At 35.3% G+C, this 20,578-nt stretch overlaps 1 protein-coding gene across 1 annotated transcript; it reads left to right on the top strand.

The window, feature by feature from the left end:
• Positions 1-17,879: 17,879 nt before the first annotated feature.
• Positions 17,880-19,217, top strand: LOC113321052 (cytochrome c-type biogenesis protein CcmE homolog, mitochondrial-like). The gene has a single exon (XM_026568932.1). The coding sequence runs from the start codon at positions 18,022-18,024 to the stop codon at positions 18,877-18,879; it is 858 nt and encodes a 285-aa protein (XP_026424717.1). The 5' UTR covers positions 17,880-18,021; the 3' UTR covers positions 18,880-19,217.
• The last annotated feature ends 1,361 nt before the right edge of the window (positions 19,218-20,578 follow it).

Here is a 20,578-nt window from a genome sequence, read left to right as displayed (position 1 = left end):
AATCCAGTCTATGAGATCTACACCACTGCAAAATCCTACAATATTAGAATTCATAGCCAGCCAAATGGCTTTAGAAACATCACAATCAAGCAATAAATGTTGCACATTCTCATTTTGTCTATCACAAAAGGGGCATTTTGGATGCTACATATCTAGATAATTTGTCCCTAACTGGTAGATAACCATGCACACATTTCCAAATAAAATGCATAATCTTAGGAGGAAAAACAGATTTCCAAAATTTGGTCTAAGGAAAGAGGTTAATCCTAGGATCGGTACTAGCATTACCGTTAGCTGTGTCAAGGACTCTATAAGTTGTTTTGACAAAAAAATGACCATTTTCTGCCAGAGTCCACCTCAACTGATCCTTACTTGCAGAAGAAATTCTAATTTTCAGGATATCCTTAACAGTTTCATCATTAAACAAAGAAGTTAAGATATCAAGTCTCCATGATTTATTGTCACGATCAACGAGCTGATCAACAGTTTGTAAGGATGAAGAAACAAATTGGGAGGATGGAGGAGTTTTCCAACCTGGAATCCATATGTCTTTCCAAATTGAGATACTCCCACCATCTCCAATCTCCCAACTGTAATTATCCTTAATGACACTAATGCCTTGACAAACACCTTTCCAAATCCAAGATCCAGTGTTGTCGTTAACATAATGAAGAGGGTTATGGAAGGGAAAGTACTTACCTTTCATTACTTTACCCCATAAAGAATATTCTTCAGTTATCAATCTCCAGGCTAACTTAGTAAGTAGGGCATTATTCATCACTTCTGTTTTCTTAAGGTCCAAACCACCTAGAGCCTTAGGTTGAGAAACTGTTTCCCCTTTGATGAGATTAAGACTTCTACCATTATGTTTTCATTAAGAACAAAATTCATCTGAAACCTATCAAACTTATCACTAAGAACTTTTGGCATTGGAAAAACAGATAAATGATGTGAGACTAAGGACCCTAAAACCGTTTGAGCCAACACAACCCTACCAGGCTGATTAAGATGTTTCCTATTCCATGGAGCCAACCTGTTTCCAAACTTTTCAGACAAGTGGCCAAAGGTCTCTACCTTGTCCTTCTGAATTAGAAGAGGCACTCCTAAGTATTTATCTTGCAAGGTCATTCTTCTAATATTCAGAATACTGGCAATTTGGTTTTTACATTAGGGCTGGTTTTTGGGCTGAAAGCCAACCCTGACTTATCAAAATTAATGAACCGCCCAGAAAACTTACTAAACCGTTAGGTCGGACTATCCAATTGATTAATCTAACGCACAACCTGTATTATTTCTATTATATAAACAAATATAATGCGGAAAAGAAATAACACAGACACCAAAATTTTTGTTAACGAGGAAACCGCAAATGCAGAAAAACCCTGGGACCTAGTCCAGATTGAATACACATTGTATTAAGCCGCTACAGACACTAGACTACTCCAAGCTAACTTCGGACTGGACTGTAGTTGAACCCCAATGAGTCTCCCACTGATCCAAGGTACAGTTGCACCCTTACGCCTCTAATCCCAGCAGGATACTACGCACTTGATTCCCTTAGCTGATCTCACCCACAACTAAGAGTTGCTATGACCCAAAATCGCAGGCTTTAACAATAAACAAATTTGTCTCACACAGACAAGTCTATCAAAGGATCTATCTGTCTCCCATAGAAAAACCTTAAAGTTTTTGTTTCGTCTTTTGACATATAATCAAGGTGAACAGAAACCAATTGATAATCCGGTCTTATATTCCCGAAGAACAACCTAGATTAATCAATCACCTCACAACAATCTTAATCGTATGGTAGCGAAACAAGATGTCGTGGAATCACAAACGATGAGACGAAGATGTTTGTGATTACTTTTAATATCTTGCCTATCGGAGAACTCTCACGATCTCAATCCAATCAATATGATTGTACTCGTACGATAGAATATGCAAGATCATATCACACAACTACGATAAAAGTAGTATCGGTCTGGCTTCACAATCCCAATGAAGTCTTTAAGTCGTTAACCTGGTTTTAGAAGAAGAAAACCAAAGGTTAAAGGAGAGCCGACTCTAGCACGCAAACTAGTATCACACGTAAGGTGTGGGGATTAGTTTGTAGAGTTGCTAGATGTCCCCTTATATAGCCTTTCAAATCAGGGTTTCGCCTTGCTCACAAAGCAAACGTTATCCACCGTTAGATGAAAACCTGATTTAGATTCAAGCTAATATATCTCAACCGTTAGATCGAAATCTTAGCTTGTTATACACACATGAAATGCACGCTTCTAGGTTTGTTAACCGTACCCAAACGTGTGCATAGTTGGTTCAATAATAGTCAACCAAAAGGTTATCCATTTGAGCATTTCATACTAACCACTTTCTTCTTCACCATAACTAGTTCAAATGACTTCAAACGAACTAGTTAGAGAGTTGTTCAATTGCAAGGAAATCTCATGTACTACACAAGACACAATTGAAACAAAAATGATTTGATTCACTTGAATTGACTCATGAACTTTATAGCCACGGTTTGCAAAAGCATTCCTTAGTCTTTATAAGTTTAAGTTCAGAGATCATCTTTAGATACATAACCTTTCTCAATTTCACAAGTTCGCAGACTTAAGACAACCGGGCAGAGTTTCCAAACTCAGCAGAAAATCTCGGCAAGAGATGTTCCGCCAGTTCGCAGACTGGGTTCGTGGACTGAGTTCGCGGACTGGTACTCACGCAAACAAGTTTTGAAACTCCAGCAGAATTTCTCGGGAAGAGAAGTTCCATCAGTTCGCAAACTGAGTTCGCGGACTTGGCTGGGCCAAACCTCCAGTTTCTCTTGATCAACAAAGTTCGCAAACTTTGGTTCAAGGAATAAAACTTATACATATATGTGTTTCCACAACAATGCTTATATCCATCAATAGTTATGTAACCTAAACTCTCATTCCAATCATTGAAACATTCTTAGAGGACGTTATATAGTTGTTATTCACAAACAATTTTTCGTCAAAGCAATTTTCAAAGTGATTGAAACATATCATGACTTTCGTCACTAGGTAAAGAAGAACATGATCGAAGCGAAACGCTTACCAACACATATTTCGAGATATATATAGGCGAGGTATACTCGGCTCGAAATATCAAATGTGTATAATATAAGTCTATATATATAGCATACGACTTTTTGTCTCAAGAAGTAGGAGATAAAATAGATATACTTTTGAGTGACAGATAAGTTCAAGTTTTCACATACCTTTTTGTCGAGAAGTTCCACCGGTTCCTTGAGTAGTTCTTCCACTTGTATGATGAATCGCCATGAATTCCTTGAGCTCAACTAAACTTACTATCCTAGTCCGAGACTTAGCTATAATAGACTAGAACTGAAGACGTATAGTTTTGATCACTAACATTGACAAACATGCTTGATATAGTAACGCATGCGAGTTTGACCGAGAAGTGCTCTAACAATCTCCCCCTTTGTCAATTTTAGTGACAAAAATATCAATACATATGGAACACAAAAAAGATAATGAAACTTTAGTAGCTCCTATTCCATAAGTATATTCTTCAACATTCCTTGAAATCTTCGTCCTTCCAAGTACTCCAATGATCCCAAAGGTTGTAAGTTTAGCATCACCGTTGTTGAAGATCCGTAGCTATAACAATGAGAAAACATTGGTCTCGATCATTGTTACACATTTTCATAGTATTATTACATAGTGTCAAAGTCCAATTGTATCACAACTTCAACAATAATACTATATGATATGTATCACTCCCCCTTAGTCAATACTCCATCTCAATCATGGAAACCATTCCCCATTACACAATGATCCGAAAACCATATGTATTTGTAGTATGAACTACCTATTAATTCTCCCCCATTTTGCCAATAAAATTGGCAAAGGTACAAGAACGGGATCATAATGAAATTTCCACAAGAGATATTTCATGACTAAAAGAAAAGACGCACATCATCTTAATTTAGATGAAATCATGTAGCCGAAGCTAATAGCATTCATCAAGGAGTTTAAAGATACAAGATAACCCCTTTAAAATTCCACAGCCGCACACCCCTTAAGATATGACCATTAAGCACAAGTTCAAAAAAAACTCTCCCCCATTTGATGTCATTCCCGAAAGAATAACAAGAGCGACCTTAATTTCAAAAGAAAAGAAGGATTTTTATTGGACACCAAAAACCATGAGAATGATTTTTTATATCCAAAAACTCAATCAAATTAATCACAAGTAAACCCATGATTAATTTAATCAGAATACGCAATCAAATTAAATACAAAATGCTTAACATAAGAGAACTTACAGAGCATTGTAGTATACACATAAAATATGGATCAAGGATGATCAATACTGCGGAATAGACAGGGATTCATTCTATCTTCAATCATTATTTGCATAACAACAATCAATAGAAATCATCCTTGTCACAAAAGATTTTAACCTATCTTCCATCAAAGATTTGACAATATATGCTTAATTTTTGTAATTTCCAAAAGACCATTCATTCTTTAATCAATAAATGAATAACGATCATGAACGACTTTACTTCTGACAAAGTATGGGACAAACATAGTTCTCGGACGTAAACACCAATATCCCATAACATATTGCAATATATAAAATTATAAATATTAGTACTGCCAAAATCATCTTCCAAACAAATTTAGAATTTAAACATGAAGATGAAAACGTTGGACATAGCTATGTGAAATCACAATAATTGCTATTCCAAACTCTAGTAATCCTTCAAAAACAAGAATAAATTCTCATAAGAAGTTTTGTAGGCATCAAGACAAACTCGTAATGCACATATAAGATGATTTGTCCTTAGAGGGTATAATCAATCTTTTTCGCCCGGATTTATACTAAGTATCATGTGTACAAAAATATTTTCTTAACAAAGAAGAACATACAAACGACCATCCACCATAGTTCACAAAAAATGGTTGTGAGCATTCAAGAATCCCGTAGTAATGCGTAGTACAGCCCATTCTTGAACTTCCTTCTTTGTGATTCACCAAAAACATTATTGTTAAAGCTACAAATGAGCATAGAATATTAGTACTCCAAGAATCCAAGTGCCCAAGTCCAAGAGAAGTGGAGCAAGTGCAACGAAACTGAGCAAAATACTCAAAAACAAGAGACAGGACAAATACCAATCTTAACTCATACAAATACAATAATTCTCATATCCATTTTGAAGAGAATTCAAAGAGGAAGAGAATGCAAAAACAATGAGGTCATTCCGAGTTCGGACGAAGAAGTTACGGCCAAAACAAGTTTACCGAATATCGACGTCAAGTATGCAGACGGGTTTGCAAACGAATTTTCAAGTTTGCGAACTTAAACCCCTGGATTTTGATTTTAAAAGATTTTATGCATACCTGGTAGGTGTACCATGAAGTCCAAACATCCCGAACTACTATTTTCAAACCTAAACGTTTAAGAACCTTAAACACATATCAAGTTAGGTAGAAAAGAACGATAAGAAAGGTACATGAATCATTATAAGTTCCCTAAACAAATAGAAGCACAAATCTTGCTCAAGTTTATAGACATACCTTTTTAGATGAATCCAATTGAATTCTACAGCTTTACCGAACATAATCTGTGCGCCCCAATTTCCGTGCTTCCCTCACCGTATACATAGCAGGGCATTCTTTGGTGAGGATGCACTTACAACACAATCAAGTTGTGTTGGGGTGAACAATGTCTTGTTCACCACAATTGACCTTTGGATTATCATGAAAGGGATCACTTTTAGAGCCTTTCACATCCAATTCCATTTTCCTAAAAAACTTGTTAAGTTCCAACATCATGGATACTGCCTTCTTCATAGTCATGGAATTTTCTGGAAGATCATTCCTTTTCACATTCAAAGCATCATTAGCTTTCTTTGGTACCCACTTCTGAGTGCGTTTAGGAACAACCGGAACCTTCTTCCCACTACTCTCTTTAAGATTTCTCGTAAGAAAATTGGATTGAATATTCTTTTGCAAGTTAGTCTTTCTCCAATTGGGAGCATCGGATCTTGTCTTCTTCTTTACGAAGTTATCCTTTTGATAACCATTACGATTGTGAAAAGGCTTCGTATAACGTTTATAGGCAAATCTAGGTTTATCACAACAACGATTCCTTTGCTTAAAGGTTGGAAAGTTACAACCTGTAATGTTAAGGGGATTAGCCTTAGCATGTGATCTTGGTTTCACAACTTCTTGTGATGCCCAAACAAGAACATCATGAAGTTTCTTATTCCTTACACGAAAACGACATCTCATTTCCAGGCGTCCTTTATTTCCGCAATAGTGGCAAACATAAGGAATGTTCTTACCTAGATCCGTATGTGCTGACTTTGGAGGTTGATATTCTTTGCTCTTTCGAACCTTAATTGACATTGAAGGTATTTCACTTTTTCCATCAGTGGAAACCTTTTGTTGAGAAGAATCACTAGCCTTGACAAATTTTACCTCTTTGCTAATACTTGGAGCATCTATTCCCTTATAGCCCAATCCTCGTGTATCACGATGATTTTTACTTGCTCCTAGCATAGTGGTTAATTTGCTTGAACTAGTATTGAACTTTTTCAAGTCATCTTCCAACATTTTGATTTTATCAAGAGCAGCAGCTAAATCATCCTCAAGGCGTTTTTCTCGAGCGAGACAAGCACTTTCTCTGTCATCAAAACTAATTTGTTGAGAGTTAAACCTTGCTTCAGATTCTACAAGTTTCTCTTCCAACAAAAAGTACTTTTGATAAAGATTATCACATTCAAGTGACTTCATACGTAGGTTTTCCTCAAAATCCTTGAGGATCGATTCGAAAAATAAACACCTGCGTGACATCTTCTCAATTTCTTGTTTTCTCGACAGAGAGGAGTCAGAATATGTGAGACATGAGAAGTTGTAATCTTCTTCATCTTCCACGAATCCAAAAACTTAACATACTCTGAGACTTCCTCATCAACATCTCTATCAATATCCGAATCACCTTCATCAGAAAGTTCATCCAACTGTTCTTCTATGAGAGTTTCCCAATCAACATTTTTTACATCAAGAGAATGTTTAGATATTGACTTAGATGTGATAGTTCTCTCATGTGAATTCAAGCTTTTAGAATCATCTGGTAATTTATGAACTGGTACGTTATTAGAGATAGACTCGTCCATAATCAGATCACTACAAACACAGACCTATAAGGTCTTTAACGTGTTTGCCTGCTCTGATACCAATTGAAAAAGCGGGAGTCTAACAACCACACCCAACAATTCGACTAGCAATCTGTATGGACAAACTCCAATATACTTTCTATGAGAATCAACTAGACAGTTAGACTCAATCAATAAAAAGATATATCAAAGAGTTTATATCCCTATCTCTCGATTTAATCTTACTCAAGCAAATAGCGAGTCTCTATTAAAGAAAGATGAACTTGGACGGTACCAAAGACCAATGTCCAAAGATCAATCAATATCAATCAACAACGGACTACCCAATTGATTGATATAACGCACAACCTGTATTATTTCTATTTTATAAACAAATATAATGTGGAAAAGAAATAACACAGACACTAGAAGTTTTGTTAACGAGAAAACCGCAAACGCAGAAAAACCCCGGGACCTAGTCCAAATTGAATACACACTGTATTAAGCCGCTACAGACACTAGCCTACTCCAAGCTAACTTCGGACTGGACTATAGTTGAACCCCAATCAGTCTCCCACTGATCCAAGGTACAGTTGCACCCCTACGCCTCTGATCCCAGCAGGATACTATGCACTTGATTCCCTTAGATGATATCACCTATAACTAAGAGTTGCTACGACCCAAAATCGCAGGCTTTAACAATAAACAAACCCGTCTTACACATACAAGTCTATCAAAGGATCTATCTGTCTCCCACAGAAAAACTCTAAAGTTCTTGTTTCGTCTTTTGATATATAATCAAGGTGAACAGAAACCAATTGATAGTCCGGTCTTATATTCTTGAAGAACAACCTAGATTAATCAATCACCTCACAACAATCTTAATTGTATGGTAGCGAAACAAGATGTCGTGGAATCACAAATGATGAGACGAAGATGTTTGTGATTACTTTTTATATCTTGCGTATCGGAGAACTCTCACGGTCTCAAGCCAATCAATATGATTGTACTCGTACGATAGAATATGCAAGATCAGATCACACAACTACGATAAAAGTAATATCGGTCTGGCTTCACAATCCCAATGAAGTCTTTAAGTCGTTAACCTGGTTTTAGAAGAAGAAAACCAAAGGTTAAAGGAGAACCGACTCTAGCACGCAAACTAGTATCACACGTAAGGTGTGGAGATTAGTTTGCAGAGTTTCTAGATGTCCCCTTATATAGTCTTTCAAATCAGGGTTTCGCCTTGCTCACTGATCGAATTTTATATAGTGGTAAGAAGGTTGTCGTTCTCTCGGACTTTGTTGAATTGATTCTAGGCTTAAATATAAAAATACTAAAAATAAGAAATTACATACAAAATATGTCACAGGATGAAGAATTTACTGGGACTCGGGATTCCACTGCTTTTCATGTTCATGGGGTTCATAAATTAATCCTAGGCATTTATAACTCAAAACAAAAGAAACAATAACTCTATTTTTTGCCGAAGTAGATTTCATAAAACATTAGTTATAAGTTGTGAGCATGACGCATCAAAAGTAATTAACACCAAGCATGCGACATCAAACAAAATAACAAATAATTAATATAAATCATAAAACAATTAAATTCTATGCAAATAGTTATAAAATAATTATTTTAATTACCACATGAACGAAAAACAACCTCCTATGTCGTCCCAGTGATGGGTCTAGATCCGCATGGTGAAAACACACTCAAAGGAATTTTTCATTGCTCAAAAAGGTGTTTACAAATGATGGAAAAGGTGAGAAATAATTAAAACCGGGTTTGTAACAATTATATTTATTACAAACCAAACTGTTACAGAGAACGATAAATATGAAGTGTCGCTGGCACTGTAGCAATACGACTGTCTTCTGTGGTCTAATGTTCTTCGTGTTCTTCTTCACCAGCAAAACTGGTTCATCTCTGCAACTTGATTTTTCTCCATCCTCAACCCTCTGTTCGCTCCCCTATCACTCCATATCCCCTCTGCTTCTCTACGTACACCTTAAATAGTCTCTCAGAACCGAAAATAATCCTCCACAACTCCAGCAAATCTTCCATTACTCGGTATTGAAGAAAAATATTCTCGGAAATATTTTTTTCTCATGTTTCACGAGATTCCGTGGATCTTCCTCTTTGATCGAATTGAAAGCACTTACCAACCCTGTTGTAGTATAACATGCTGGTATATATCCAAAACAAGAGAAAATCTGACCAAATATCCATGAGTTTAATGGAGAATATCATCCCATGCACGTATGCCTCTGTCTTCTTCAACACGAGAATCTAGCCAATTTTATCCGACAAAATAAGCCATACCATGTCTGTTAAGACCAGTCACATCATCCCAACAATTCTCAGCCATTGAGTCTCTCTAAAATGTCCTCAAATCTCGAACAAAAAATTCTGCAGGTGAGAAACAAGTTTCCCGCCAAAATTAAGTTTTAAATGAGGAAGATGATGGTTGCCCCTATCCAGAGTATGGGCGCCTTTAACAGCTGGGGTGCCCTTATCCAAAATGAGGGTGCCTTTAGTACTTTTTCGGGGGCGCCTCGAGCAACTTTTCGAGCCGAATTTTCCAAAAATGTTTATTTCCCAAAAATACCTACAAACACATAAAACACCATAATAAGTACGAAGTCGAGTACCAACAATACAATACATTGAGGACAAATTAGACACAAAAATGTGTCTATCACTCACAAAGCAAACGCTATCCACCGTCAGATGAAAACCTGATTTAGATTCAAGCTAATGTATCTCAACCGTTAGATCGAAATCTTAGCTTGTTATACACACATGAAATGCACGTTGCTAGGTTTGTTAACCGTACCCAAACGTGTGCATAGTTGGTTCAATAATAGTCAACCAAAAGGTTAGCCATTTGAGCATTTCATACCAACCACTTTCTTCTTCACCATAATTAGCTCAAATGACTTCAAACGAACTAGTTAGAGAGTTGTTCAATTGCAAGGAAATCTCATGTAGTACACAAGACACAATTGAAACAAAGATGATTTGATTCACTTGAATTGGCTCATGAACTTTATAACCACGGTTTGCAAAAGCATTCCTTAGTCTTTATAAGTTTAAGTTCAGAGATCATCTTTAGATACATAACCTTTCTCAAGTTCACAAGTTCGCGGACTTAAGACAACCGGGCAGAGTTTCCAAACTCAACAGAAAATCTCGGCAAGAGATGTTCCGCCAGTTCACAGACTGGTACTCACGCAAACAAGTTTTGAAACTCCAGCAGAATTTCTCGGGAAGAGAAGTTCCATCAGTTCGCGGACTGAGTTCGCAAACTGAGTTCGCGGACTTGGCTGGGCCAATCCTCTGATTTCTCTTGATCAACAAAGTTCGCAAACTTTGGTTCAAGGAATAGGACTTATACATATATGTGTTTCCACAACAATGCTTATATCCATCAATAGTTATGTAACCTAAACTCTCATTCCAATCATTGAAACATTCTTAGAGGACGTTATATAGTTGTTATTCACAAACCATTTTTCGTCAAAGAAGTTTTCAAAGTGATTGAAACATATCATTACGTTCGTCACTAGGTAAAGAAAAACATGATCGAAGTGAAACGCTTACCAACATATATTTTGAGATATAGATAGGCCAGGTATACTCGGCTCGAAATATCAAATGTGTATAATCTAAGTCTATATATATAGATTACAACTTTTGTCTCAAGAAGTAGGAGATAAAATAAATAGACTTTTGAGTGACAGATAAGTTCAAGTCTTCACATACCTTTTTGTCGAGAAGTTCCACCGGTTCCTTGAGTAGTTTTTCCACTTGTATGATGAATCGCCATGAAGTCCTTGAGCTTAATTACACTTACTATCCTAGTCCGAGACTTAGCTATAATATACTAGACATCAAGACTTATAGTTTTGATCACTAACATTGACAAACATGCTTGATATAACAACGCATGCGAGTTTGACCGAGCAGTGCTCTAACACCTTCATAATGCAATTCTCCACGGAAAAGCAAGGAATTAGACAATAAGAATTATGTAGGTTCTCAGCACTACAGTGCAAAACAAGACAGTTCAGAAACAATCTAAACCTAAGTATTAAGGCAATCAACCTAATTTCAACACAAATTTGGATATCAGAAACCTTAAAATCACAATCAAAATTTAAGTTGATACTCTTAAAATCACTGACTGATAATATATTAGAAACCCTAGAATCCCAAACAAGTTTCGAGTTCAAACCCTTAAAATCACAAACAACAACTAACTTGATAACCCTAAAAACACAATCAAATACTAAATTAGAAATTAAGACGTAATTGTCAAGATTGTAAAATTTTGAAAGATTGGGATACTTTAAAAAGACTAACCCTATTTGCAGCAATCCGAGCAACTCCAGAAACTGTGTAACAAACAGACGTTCCACCATTCTTTTCTTTCCCCGCAGTATTGTGCATGCTCAATCCACGACCTAACTGAGAACCACTGATTTCCTTGATGTGACAATCGTTACCACTCATATTAATTTGAGGTAGAATTTGATTTTGAGTCTGGATTTGATAGAGAGGATTTTCATACGAGATAGGGATTCGGGAAGGAGGAACAATTTTTTTTTTTTGATGGAGACGAGTAAGTATCATCTTTTCTGGATCTCTTAAGCCTCCTTGGATCTTCTTCGACGTTTTCAGACATAACAGGCCCAACATCAAGCTTAACACTATCATTCGTATCCATGTTGCTCACATGATCATCTGAGACTTCCTCTATGCCTTTTATGAGATACTTATTCTCTTCATAGTGTCTATTCCATTGTTCTGTTGTCATTCTTAGAACTCTATGTTGATCTGCATACTCCTCACAACGCTCAGCATCATGTTGAAGAACGAAACATTTTGGACGGATCTTTCTAGGTTGTTTCTCATAGTGATAGACCACCCATTTTTCCTCTAAATTTGCTGTGAGCACCCATGTACCTCTTCTCAGTGGCTTTGTAATATCAACTTCCACATTAGCCTTCAGTAATTTGCTCACTTTAGGCCTTGCATCTTCTGGGTCTTCTTCAATCTTCTTACCAATCTCCTTGCACATCTTTTCAATCAAATCATCATCTAAATGCTCCAACTTCAGGTTCCTGAACTGCACACAAAATATTTGGTATGTGGAGTCATATCTGACACATCTTTCGCAAAATCATAATCATGAAGAGTCATCAGATACTCCATAACTGCCCATGGAGCTTGTTTCACGATCTCTTCCACAACACCTTCCTTTTCAAACTTGAAAACAAACAAATTTATACCCATTATTTTCATCTCTCACTTCTTGTACATTCCCCACTGTATACTGATATCTTTCTTAATTTTCTTGAGATCCAAAGTATTTTTCTCAATTATCTTCCCAATAAGACTATTAGGCCACTTAGTTGCCGCTGCTCTGACCTCCTTAACGGTGTTGATAGTTCTTCTAACAAGCATAGGAAACTTCCAACTGATGGATGCTCCTTGCATTTTCTTAATAATTGTAGCAAGTTGATATTGATAATTTGAAGCCATATTGATGGTGGTTTGTTTATGGAATACATCTTGATGTTTCTTCAACTTTATAATATGATGCTTTAAGGGTTTTAGGGTTTCAGAGAAATAAACACTATAATGACCAAATAATTTATTTCATAAACTGACTAATGCATATCTTCTGCATATACAAGTACTTAACATATTTAGATAGGAGTTTTTTGGACCACTATGACCACAACTTCGAGCAAATAGATCAAATATCGCCCAGAAGGGAGGCTTTGATTCTGGAAAAGAGAACAAATTTTTTTGAAATTTCATTGATTGCGCCCTGTGAATACTAGAGTATCCAAAAATATCTTTTCCTTCTGGTATGCAACATCTCTCCATAAATAGATGAATTCTCGGCCAGAAAGGAGGCTTTGACTCTGGAAAAAAGAATTCAATTTTTTTTAATTTGCATTGATTGGGCCCCTGTAGACACTGGAGTTTCCAAAAATATCTTTTCCTGCTAGAATGAAACATCTCGCCATGGAACTTTTTACGTTAACATCAATGGTGATGATGAAGACTTGAGGACAAACATTAAGAGGATTGGATATTTGAGTGGTAAAAATTGTCACACAACTTAGGATAATTGCCAAAAGCACGACTGCTGCAACCACGATGATTCTCTCCAGTTTACTCATTTTTGCACAGAGCTAATTGGAGGAGACACGACTGTCTGAATGTAGAAAGAATAGTGAAAAACTACTACAAAAAACACGACTGGTTAAGTTTCTTAGAGATTGCCGAGGCACTGCATATCAGAAAATAATTAGTTTTCCAAATAAAAAAATGTAAAGAAAAAGAAAAGAATTTGATAATCAAAAAGAAATAAAAAGAAAACTGAGATTTAAAAGTTTGCAATGAAGACCCCTTAAAAAGAGGGGTATTTATTCAATTTTCACCTGTATGAACTTTATGGTATGTATAATCGTAAAAGTAAGTCTTTATTGTTTAACTTGACTTATGTCTGTCTGAAGCGTGATCACAACTCAACTCTTGATTATTTGACTTGACTTTTGTCTGTGTGGGTGAGAGTACACCTCAACTCTATTGCAATTATTGTTGTCCTTGTATATAATCATGTAAGGTCTCTCAGAGCAAGGGTTATATAGATCCCTTTAAATCAAGGAGAGACCAAACGTTGTGATTTTGCATTATAAAAGTGAAAAGAACACACAAAGAAGGCGCTTAAAATGAATAAAGTTGATGAAGTCCAAATTTGTGCACCCCGTAGAAATCGGGGTGCACATTCCGTCTTTATTTATTGGTTGACAAAGCCTCCCAAAACCACTTTCTTTCTGACATAGTATTTATTATTATTTTTTTTTTTATATTTTTCTTTCTTAATTATTTGTTCGAAAACAAAAAAATTTAGTATATTGTAAGCTGTCTTGGCCATCAAATTCTCTATCGTCTCTCCCAAAAACCTTGGTTGATCCTCCAGCTCCCTTAATCGATATGTTTGATTAAACCAAACTCACCATTCTTAATATTTCTTTCATGAACAACAAAAAATTCCATCCATAAAACTTATAATACGTATACATTAGCGTTGATTTTCTGCAAAAACCAATGATTAATGAACCAATAACAAAAGTAATTTAAAGATCAAAAGTACGGAATCAAGAACATCTCAGTTGTTTAATATCTATTGTTTTCTCCTGAAGTCCTTGGTGTCATTTTCGGCTCTAGATATGTTCAAAATCTCAGTGCCTCATATTATTTGAAGTAGTGAATTTGGGTTTTGACTCAATTTTATGTCTGATAAAAAGAATGCAGTAGTTAAAAACACGTCTAAATCAAATGAATCCTCATATAATTTTCACAATTTTCATATAAAATGTTAGAGCATAGCTCGGTTGAACCCACCAAGCGTTGGTATGTCAAGTTTGGTTGTCATATTTTAGTGTAAAACACATCTAAAATCATTTGATTATTTATGAAAGTCAACTTTGTTCAGGTTAGACTAAAAATTCTAGGAATGTTGAGACGTACAAGTATTATTCTGTAGACCTGAAAAATGTGAAGAAGTAAAACATGCAATGAAGACATCATCCTTCCTCTCGAGGTTAGTAATATTGACTTGATATTGTTTCCATTCCTAACAAATCTTTCAAGTCGCTTTATATTGAAAACATAACATGCGAAGCTGTATATATAATACTCTAGTGGTTAGACTTGGTCATAACATTATGATCAAAGTATCAAGGAATTATATTACGAAAATTCATATCAAATGGTTTTTGATCTAAAAACATCCATCCTTTAGTATTTTAAATATTGAGTATTAAAGTTCATAGTTGGTCATTTATTGGGTATCACCCATTCAATAAATATATATTTTACAATCACCACCTAACTATTTTTTTTTTGTTGGTTGGCTAGGTTTGTATAGTTCAAAATATGGATCCTAGTCAAAGCTATAGTGATCCTGATGTACTTGAAACATAACTCAATTATGATGCTGCTTATTCACAAACATTGCACAGTTCACCCTGTGAAACTAGTATAGGAGCATTTTGGTCAAATTAGCATGATCTGTCTAAGTTAGCACGATGTAAGACGTGTGGATAAGGGAGGAATCTGGGAATCCCAAATAATGCATTTGTCATCAAGGAATAAAATACTTTAAAAATCTAATCCAACACGTACATTTACATATTGAACCGAATCACATACTTTTACTACAATCAGATTAGGAAGCACCGATATGGATATGGTACTCGGACACAAAACCGATATTTTTTCAAAATACTAAAACATACACACACGCACATATTTATATATGTGTATTGTACATTCCTATTAATTTATACATACAAAAGATTAAAATTTGATTTGTAAAAATTATTTCTTGATGCAAATACACACAAACAGACATAAATTGACAAAAGGTTAGAAAGCTGGAAAACAACAGAGAAAAAGTCCTCTCCGCAGCTTCATCAGACAAGAAACTAGCTAAAAAACAAAGGATCTTCCAAGGATTCTGAGTTTTGGTGAATGTCAAGACCAATTTTCTCGAGTTTTGATTAACACGACCGTTGTTCCGTAGTTTTAATGTTATTAGCAATATATATGATCATCAAGACTCTAAGTCTCAGATAAGTACATCCAAGTATTAGGCCGAGTTTTCGCGAGTTTCAATTCTGAACTCATTGCTCCTTGATCCCCAACCGAGTAGGATCCGAGGACCGAATTAAACTACTTTGCTTTCATGTATGATATACATATCCAAGAACATAGTGAGAAATTTTTTCTTCCAATTTAGTGACTTCGAGCCTGACCCAGAGTTACCCATGACAGCACAAAAACTTTACATACGATGCAATTAGCAAATTCTATGACATCCATTGGTATCCAACTGTAAAAATTTATAAAAATAAAATAAATTGAGTAATTTGCGTTACCTCTCCTGTATAGATTGGAAAATTTAATTACCTCCCGTACAAAAATTAAATTAGCAAAACCTCCTTTCGTCAACTATCCCGTCCAATTTTCAGTTAGCTGAGTTAGTGGGAGTGTACATATGGAAAAATAAACGCGTGTCAATCCAATTACCTAATTTTTTTTATTTTTTTGTTTTGTTTTCATCATGATCATAATAGTGATCAAAGTCTCGTAAAATTGTAACAAAATCAGTAGCTTCAAACTCAGTTTTTAGATTCGAAAAACTCAATCTCTTCTTTTAACTTCAAGTTCGCATGAAGAAAATTATGAGTATTGCTACATTTATTAAAATTGTATTTTTCAGCAAGGAGTGCTACACTTGATTTTTCATCTTCTGTAGAATCATAGTGATCAGATGTTTCATCAAGAGTTGCAGCAAGATGTTTTTTGCCAGTGTACATTCTACGATTCACGTACTCATTAGAAAAATGACCAAAACCTTTACACTTGAAGTACTGTGGCGTATCCTCATCATCAGTGTCAACAATATCCATGTTTTTAGGAGGAACACGATCACGTGGCTTGACTGATGATCTGGGTTTATCTCTAACGAAGCGTTTACTTCTCTTGAAAAGAAGATCTTTAAACTGTCTTGTGATCATAGAAACTGAGTTGTCAAGATCTTCACTGATGATTCAATCTCAATCGGATCATTCACAGAGTTTCCAATACTTTTACTTTTATCAAGTAGATTAGTGTTCTTTTGTGGTTTGAACGCAATATCCTTTCCAGTTTGTAATTAAACCAATATTTAATAGTCATTATATATTGTTTCTTTCTTGATTGATGATACTCTCTAGTTCTGTTTTGATTTACGATCCTATTGACTTTTCAATGATTTGTGAAATAAGTTCTTATGTTATGTTGATATTTAGTTAAAAATTATTTTTAATTTTTCTTTTTGGATTTTAAATATTGATGGGTTTATGCTTAATGTTTGATATAATGATTGATATAAGATCGTTTGTACTTAATGTTTGCGTAGTAACAGAAAATAAGAGTAATAGGATTTTATCAAGACACATAAAACTTGCCGCAAGAAATGATGGTTGTGATAGTCCAGTAACCAAGTACCCTAATGGAGATGTTTTTCCTAAAATCGATAAGAATTTGACGGTTGCAAAATTAATAGGGGTGGTTTTATTTGGGGAAGGGGTGCGAGTTTATGGAGCTAACAAGCATACTTAATATGGATAATTTGGTCAAGGTCCGAATGATATATGGGATAGGTCTTAATTAGTGAGTCGATTCTGGTCTCTGCTCTCCTAAGATCATCTCCAATGTAACAAATCTTATGTGGAAGTCATGTTAAGAGTTTTACTTAAGAGGAGTTTATACATGTAGTAAATATGAGACCCCATAAGTAATTAATGAAAACTAATAATTAAAAAAGTTATCGAAAAATTTGACATTAAGGTGAATCCGAAGGTGTGATTAAGACTTTCTTCAACATCTTTGTATTTAATATCTCATCGTTCCCAACTTGTAGGACCTAACTTCTGAAGATGTATTTATGTTAAATGGAGGTCTAAAATCATATGTGTCATAAAAAAAAACATTTACACCCTTTATTAGAGATTTTTTAGGATCATTTTTTTTTGCTTAATAACTAGCATGTTTGGATACGAGAAAGATATGCCAAAAATAAAATGTTATCGATTCACAGGACGTTAACATTTTTGCTTTTAGAACTAATCCCTAAATCTTGTACCCTAATTTTTCTGCTTCCAGAAACTCGTGACATCGAAACAGACTATATGCAAAAATATAAAACTTAAAAACTGTAATTCTTTTTGCCTTTCCTCTCAAGCAAAAAGAGAAGAAAAACAAAGAAAAACTGTATCTCTTTCTCTCCCGAAATGGCGACTGCATTCAGGAAGGGTCTTAGATCTCTTGGATCTCGTATACTAATCAACAAAACAATCACTACTAGGCAATTTTCAAACAGGCCACTAACTTCTATCATCCATAATCAATCCCCATCCTTATTTTCTAATCTCTATAAAAATCCATCAACAGAATCTCAATTCTTCCGTCAATTTTCATCCCAAAGAATACCAAAAAGACCTAATAAGATTGATATAGGTGCTAGAGCTCGCAAACTTCAGCAGCAGAGACTATGGACTTACGCTTTAGCATTCGGTGGAGTTGCTGGTTTTGTATATCTTGTTTTAGTTAATTTTGAAGATCAATTGGTTTTTTATGTAACACCAACTGAAGCTTTTGAGAAATACAAAGCAAATCCAAGTAAAAACAGGTTTAGACTTGGTGGATTAGTTCTTGAAGGAAGTGTTATTACTCCTTCTTCATCCGCTACAATGGAATTTGTTGTTACTGATTTGATTACTGATACTCTAGTTAGGTATGAAGGTTCTCTTCCTGATTTATTCCGTGAAGGTCATTCTGCTATTGTTGAAGGGGCTATTTTTCCATTAACCGATGAAATTCGTAAAGAATTGGCTTCAAATGGGAAATCTATATCTGAAAAAGCTACAAGTATGGAGTATTATTTTAATGGAAGTGAAGTTCTTGCCAAACATGATGAGAAATATATGCCACAAGAGGTTGCAGCAGCTTTAGAGAGGAATAAAGAGAAGCTCAAGGAAGAAGCTGAGGCGCAAGCAGAAGAAGAAGCGGCTAAAGTAGAAGAGGCAGTGAAATCAGAAGAGGCTACTAAAACTGACAAGGAAGTTCAGAGAGAGAGAGTTGATTTTTGATGCATATATGGGTACTAATTCTTCCATTTTGTTTACCCTTATTCTTTTTATTGGATAGTCACAGATACATCAACTTAGGGTTTAGATGGTTGAATAATTGAATTTCTCTATTGATGAATGCCGGAGAAAAATGAGTATATTATATACAATTGAGCCTTTACAGAATTCAATTTTTTGTTGTAAAGCGGAGTGCATAATTTTTGACAGAAGAAATATGTGAGATTAGATATTATGATGTTAGAAAATAAGAGAAATACTGAAACATTTGATATTTGATTGGTTACTTTGTAATTGTTATTGAATTTGGTGAAGTTTGGCTAGCAGTTGTTTTGGTTCAATCTTTATATTGTTTTGGTCAGTTTAACATCATTTTATTTCATCAGTTGATAGTCTTAGGATCTTCATATTATTGACAAAAGATGAATTATCTTATTTAGAGCTACACAGCCGAAGCCTCATATATTGGATAGTTAGATGAATTTGCCTCCAGTATCAGTGGTAATAATGGCACAAGGTGCAATGTGATTATGCATATAAGTTGGATCTTGTCTGGAAGTCACTAGTTAGAGCTAATTGAGACACAAGTCTCTTGGAGTGCTCTGTTTTCCCCGACTTTAGTTTCATCCTCTATAATAATAAGTTCATCGTCCAAAAATAAGAAAAACTCAATTAAGTAATATATTAGCAGATTAAAGTGCTTCGATCGCATACACAATATAGGCTATAGCAACAATTGATAGTGCTATTGAGTGCATGTTTCTTAAAGCTAGCTCGTTAGGAAAAGTGTTAAAACTCTAGTCCATCAGGAACAGTCTTACTGAAGAAGAAAAAGCTCAATTTGTAAGGAGGCAATTCCATCAGTTTTGGTGGTAATTGAATGCAGTTATCTTCCTCGCAACTGTAGTTTTAACTGTTAGTATACAGTACTTCTAAAGATCAATCAGGATGGGGATATGCTGTAATCGGACCTTGATTCGTCCGGTTGTTGGTAGAGACTAGGCAGAAGGTTACCCTGAGCTATTGTTCCTGCGACTGCTGACAAGTTGTGTATATGCTAGTTAACCCTGTCACACAGAATTTGTTGATAGGCAACCAACTGATCATGTTGTTGTTTGATGCCTGTATTACCATCCTCATCTGTGTATTATTCACCATTTTTTTAACCATGTGCCACCTTTACTACAGTCGCTAATTCTCCTAGAAGTATATGAAATTCTAGTTAACCCTGTCACGCAGAATTTGTTGATAGGCAACCAACTGTAGTTTTAAAATGATGTATGCGTAGACAGATGACTTTGTTTTCAGAGAAACTTATGATTCATCTCTATGTAACTTGGTGTTTTAGGTTAAATTTCATTTTTTGTTCTTGGAACACTATTGATATTTGGAGTTCTTGATGCTCATTGCAGCTGATAATATTTGTTTGGCTTCACAAATGATAGCTATGTTTACTAATAGTTAAAATAATTATCTGTCGGCATACATGCATAGCATGGTTCTGATCTTTAGGTTTTGCAAGATTTTTTTGATGAAACAATATAGTATGTACAGTCCATTGTGGTGTTGCGAGACAGCAAACTTGTCTATTATCTTTAAAAGATGCAGCTTTGTGTAGGTGTAGTCTGATCAGTAGCTTTGTGTAGGTGTAGTAGTCTGACCTGTACAAAGAAACAGGAAGAGACTGTGCAAGCCTTCTTTA

The sequence above is a fragment of the Papaver somniferum genome, chromosome 11 (genome assembly GCF_003573695.1).
Source record: "Papaver somniferum cultivar HN1 chromosome 11, ASM357369v1, whole genome shotgun sequence".
NCBI lineage: Eukaryota > Viridiplantae > Streptophyta > Magnoliopsida > Ranunculales > Papaveraceae > Papaver > Papaver somniferum.
Note: the sequence above shows the minus strand (reverse complement) of the source record. Positions and strands in the feature narration are given on the sequence as shown.

Excerpts from the sequence above, each read along its gene's own strand:
- LOC113321052 (XM_026568932.1), top strand. The coding sequence starts at position 18,022 with ATGGCGACTGCATTCAGGAAGGGTCTTAGATCTCTTGGATCTCGTATA.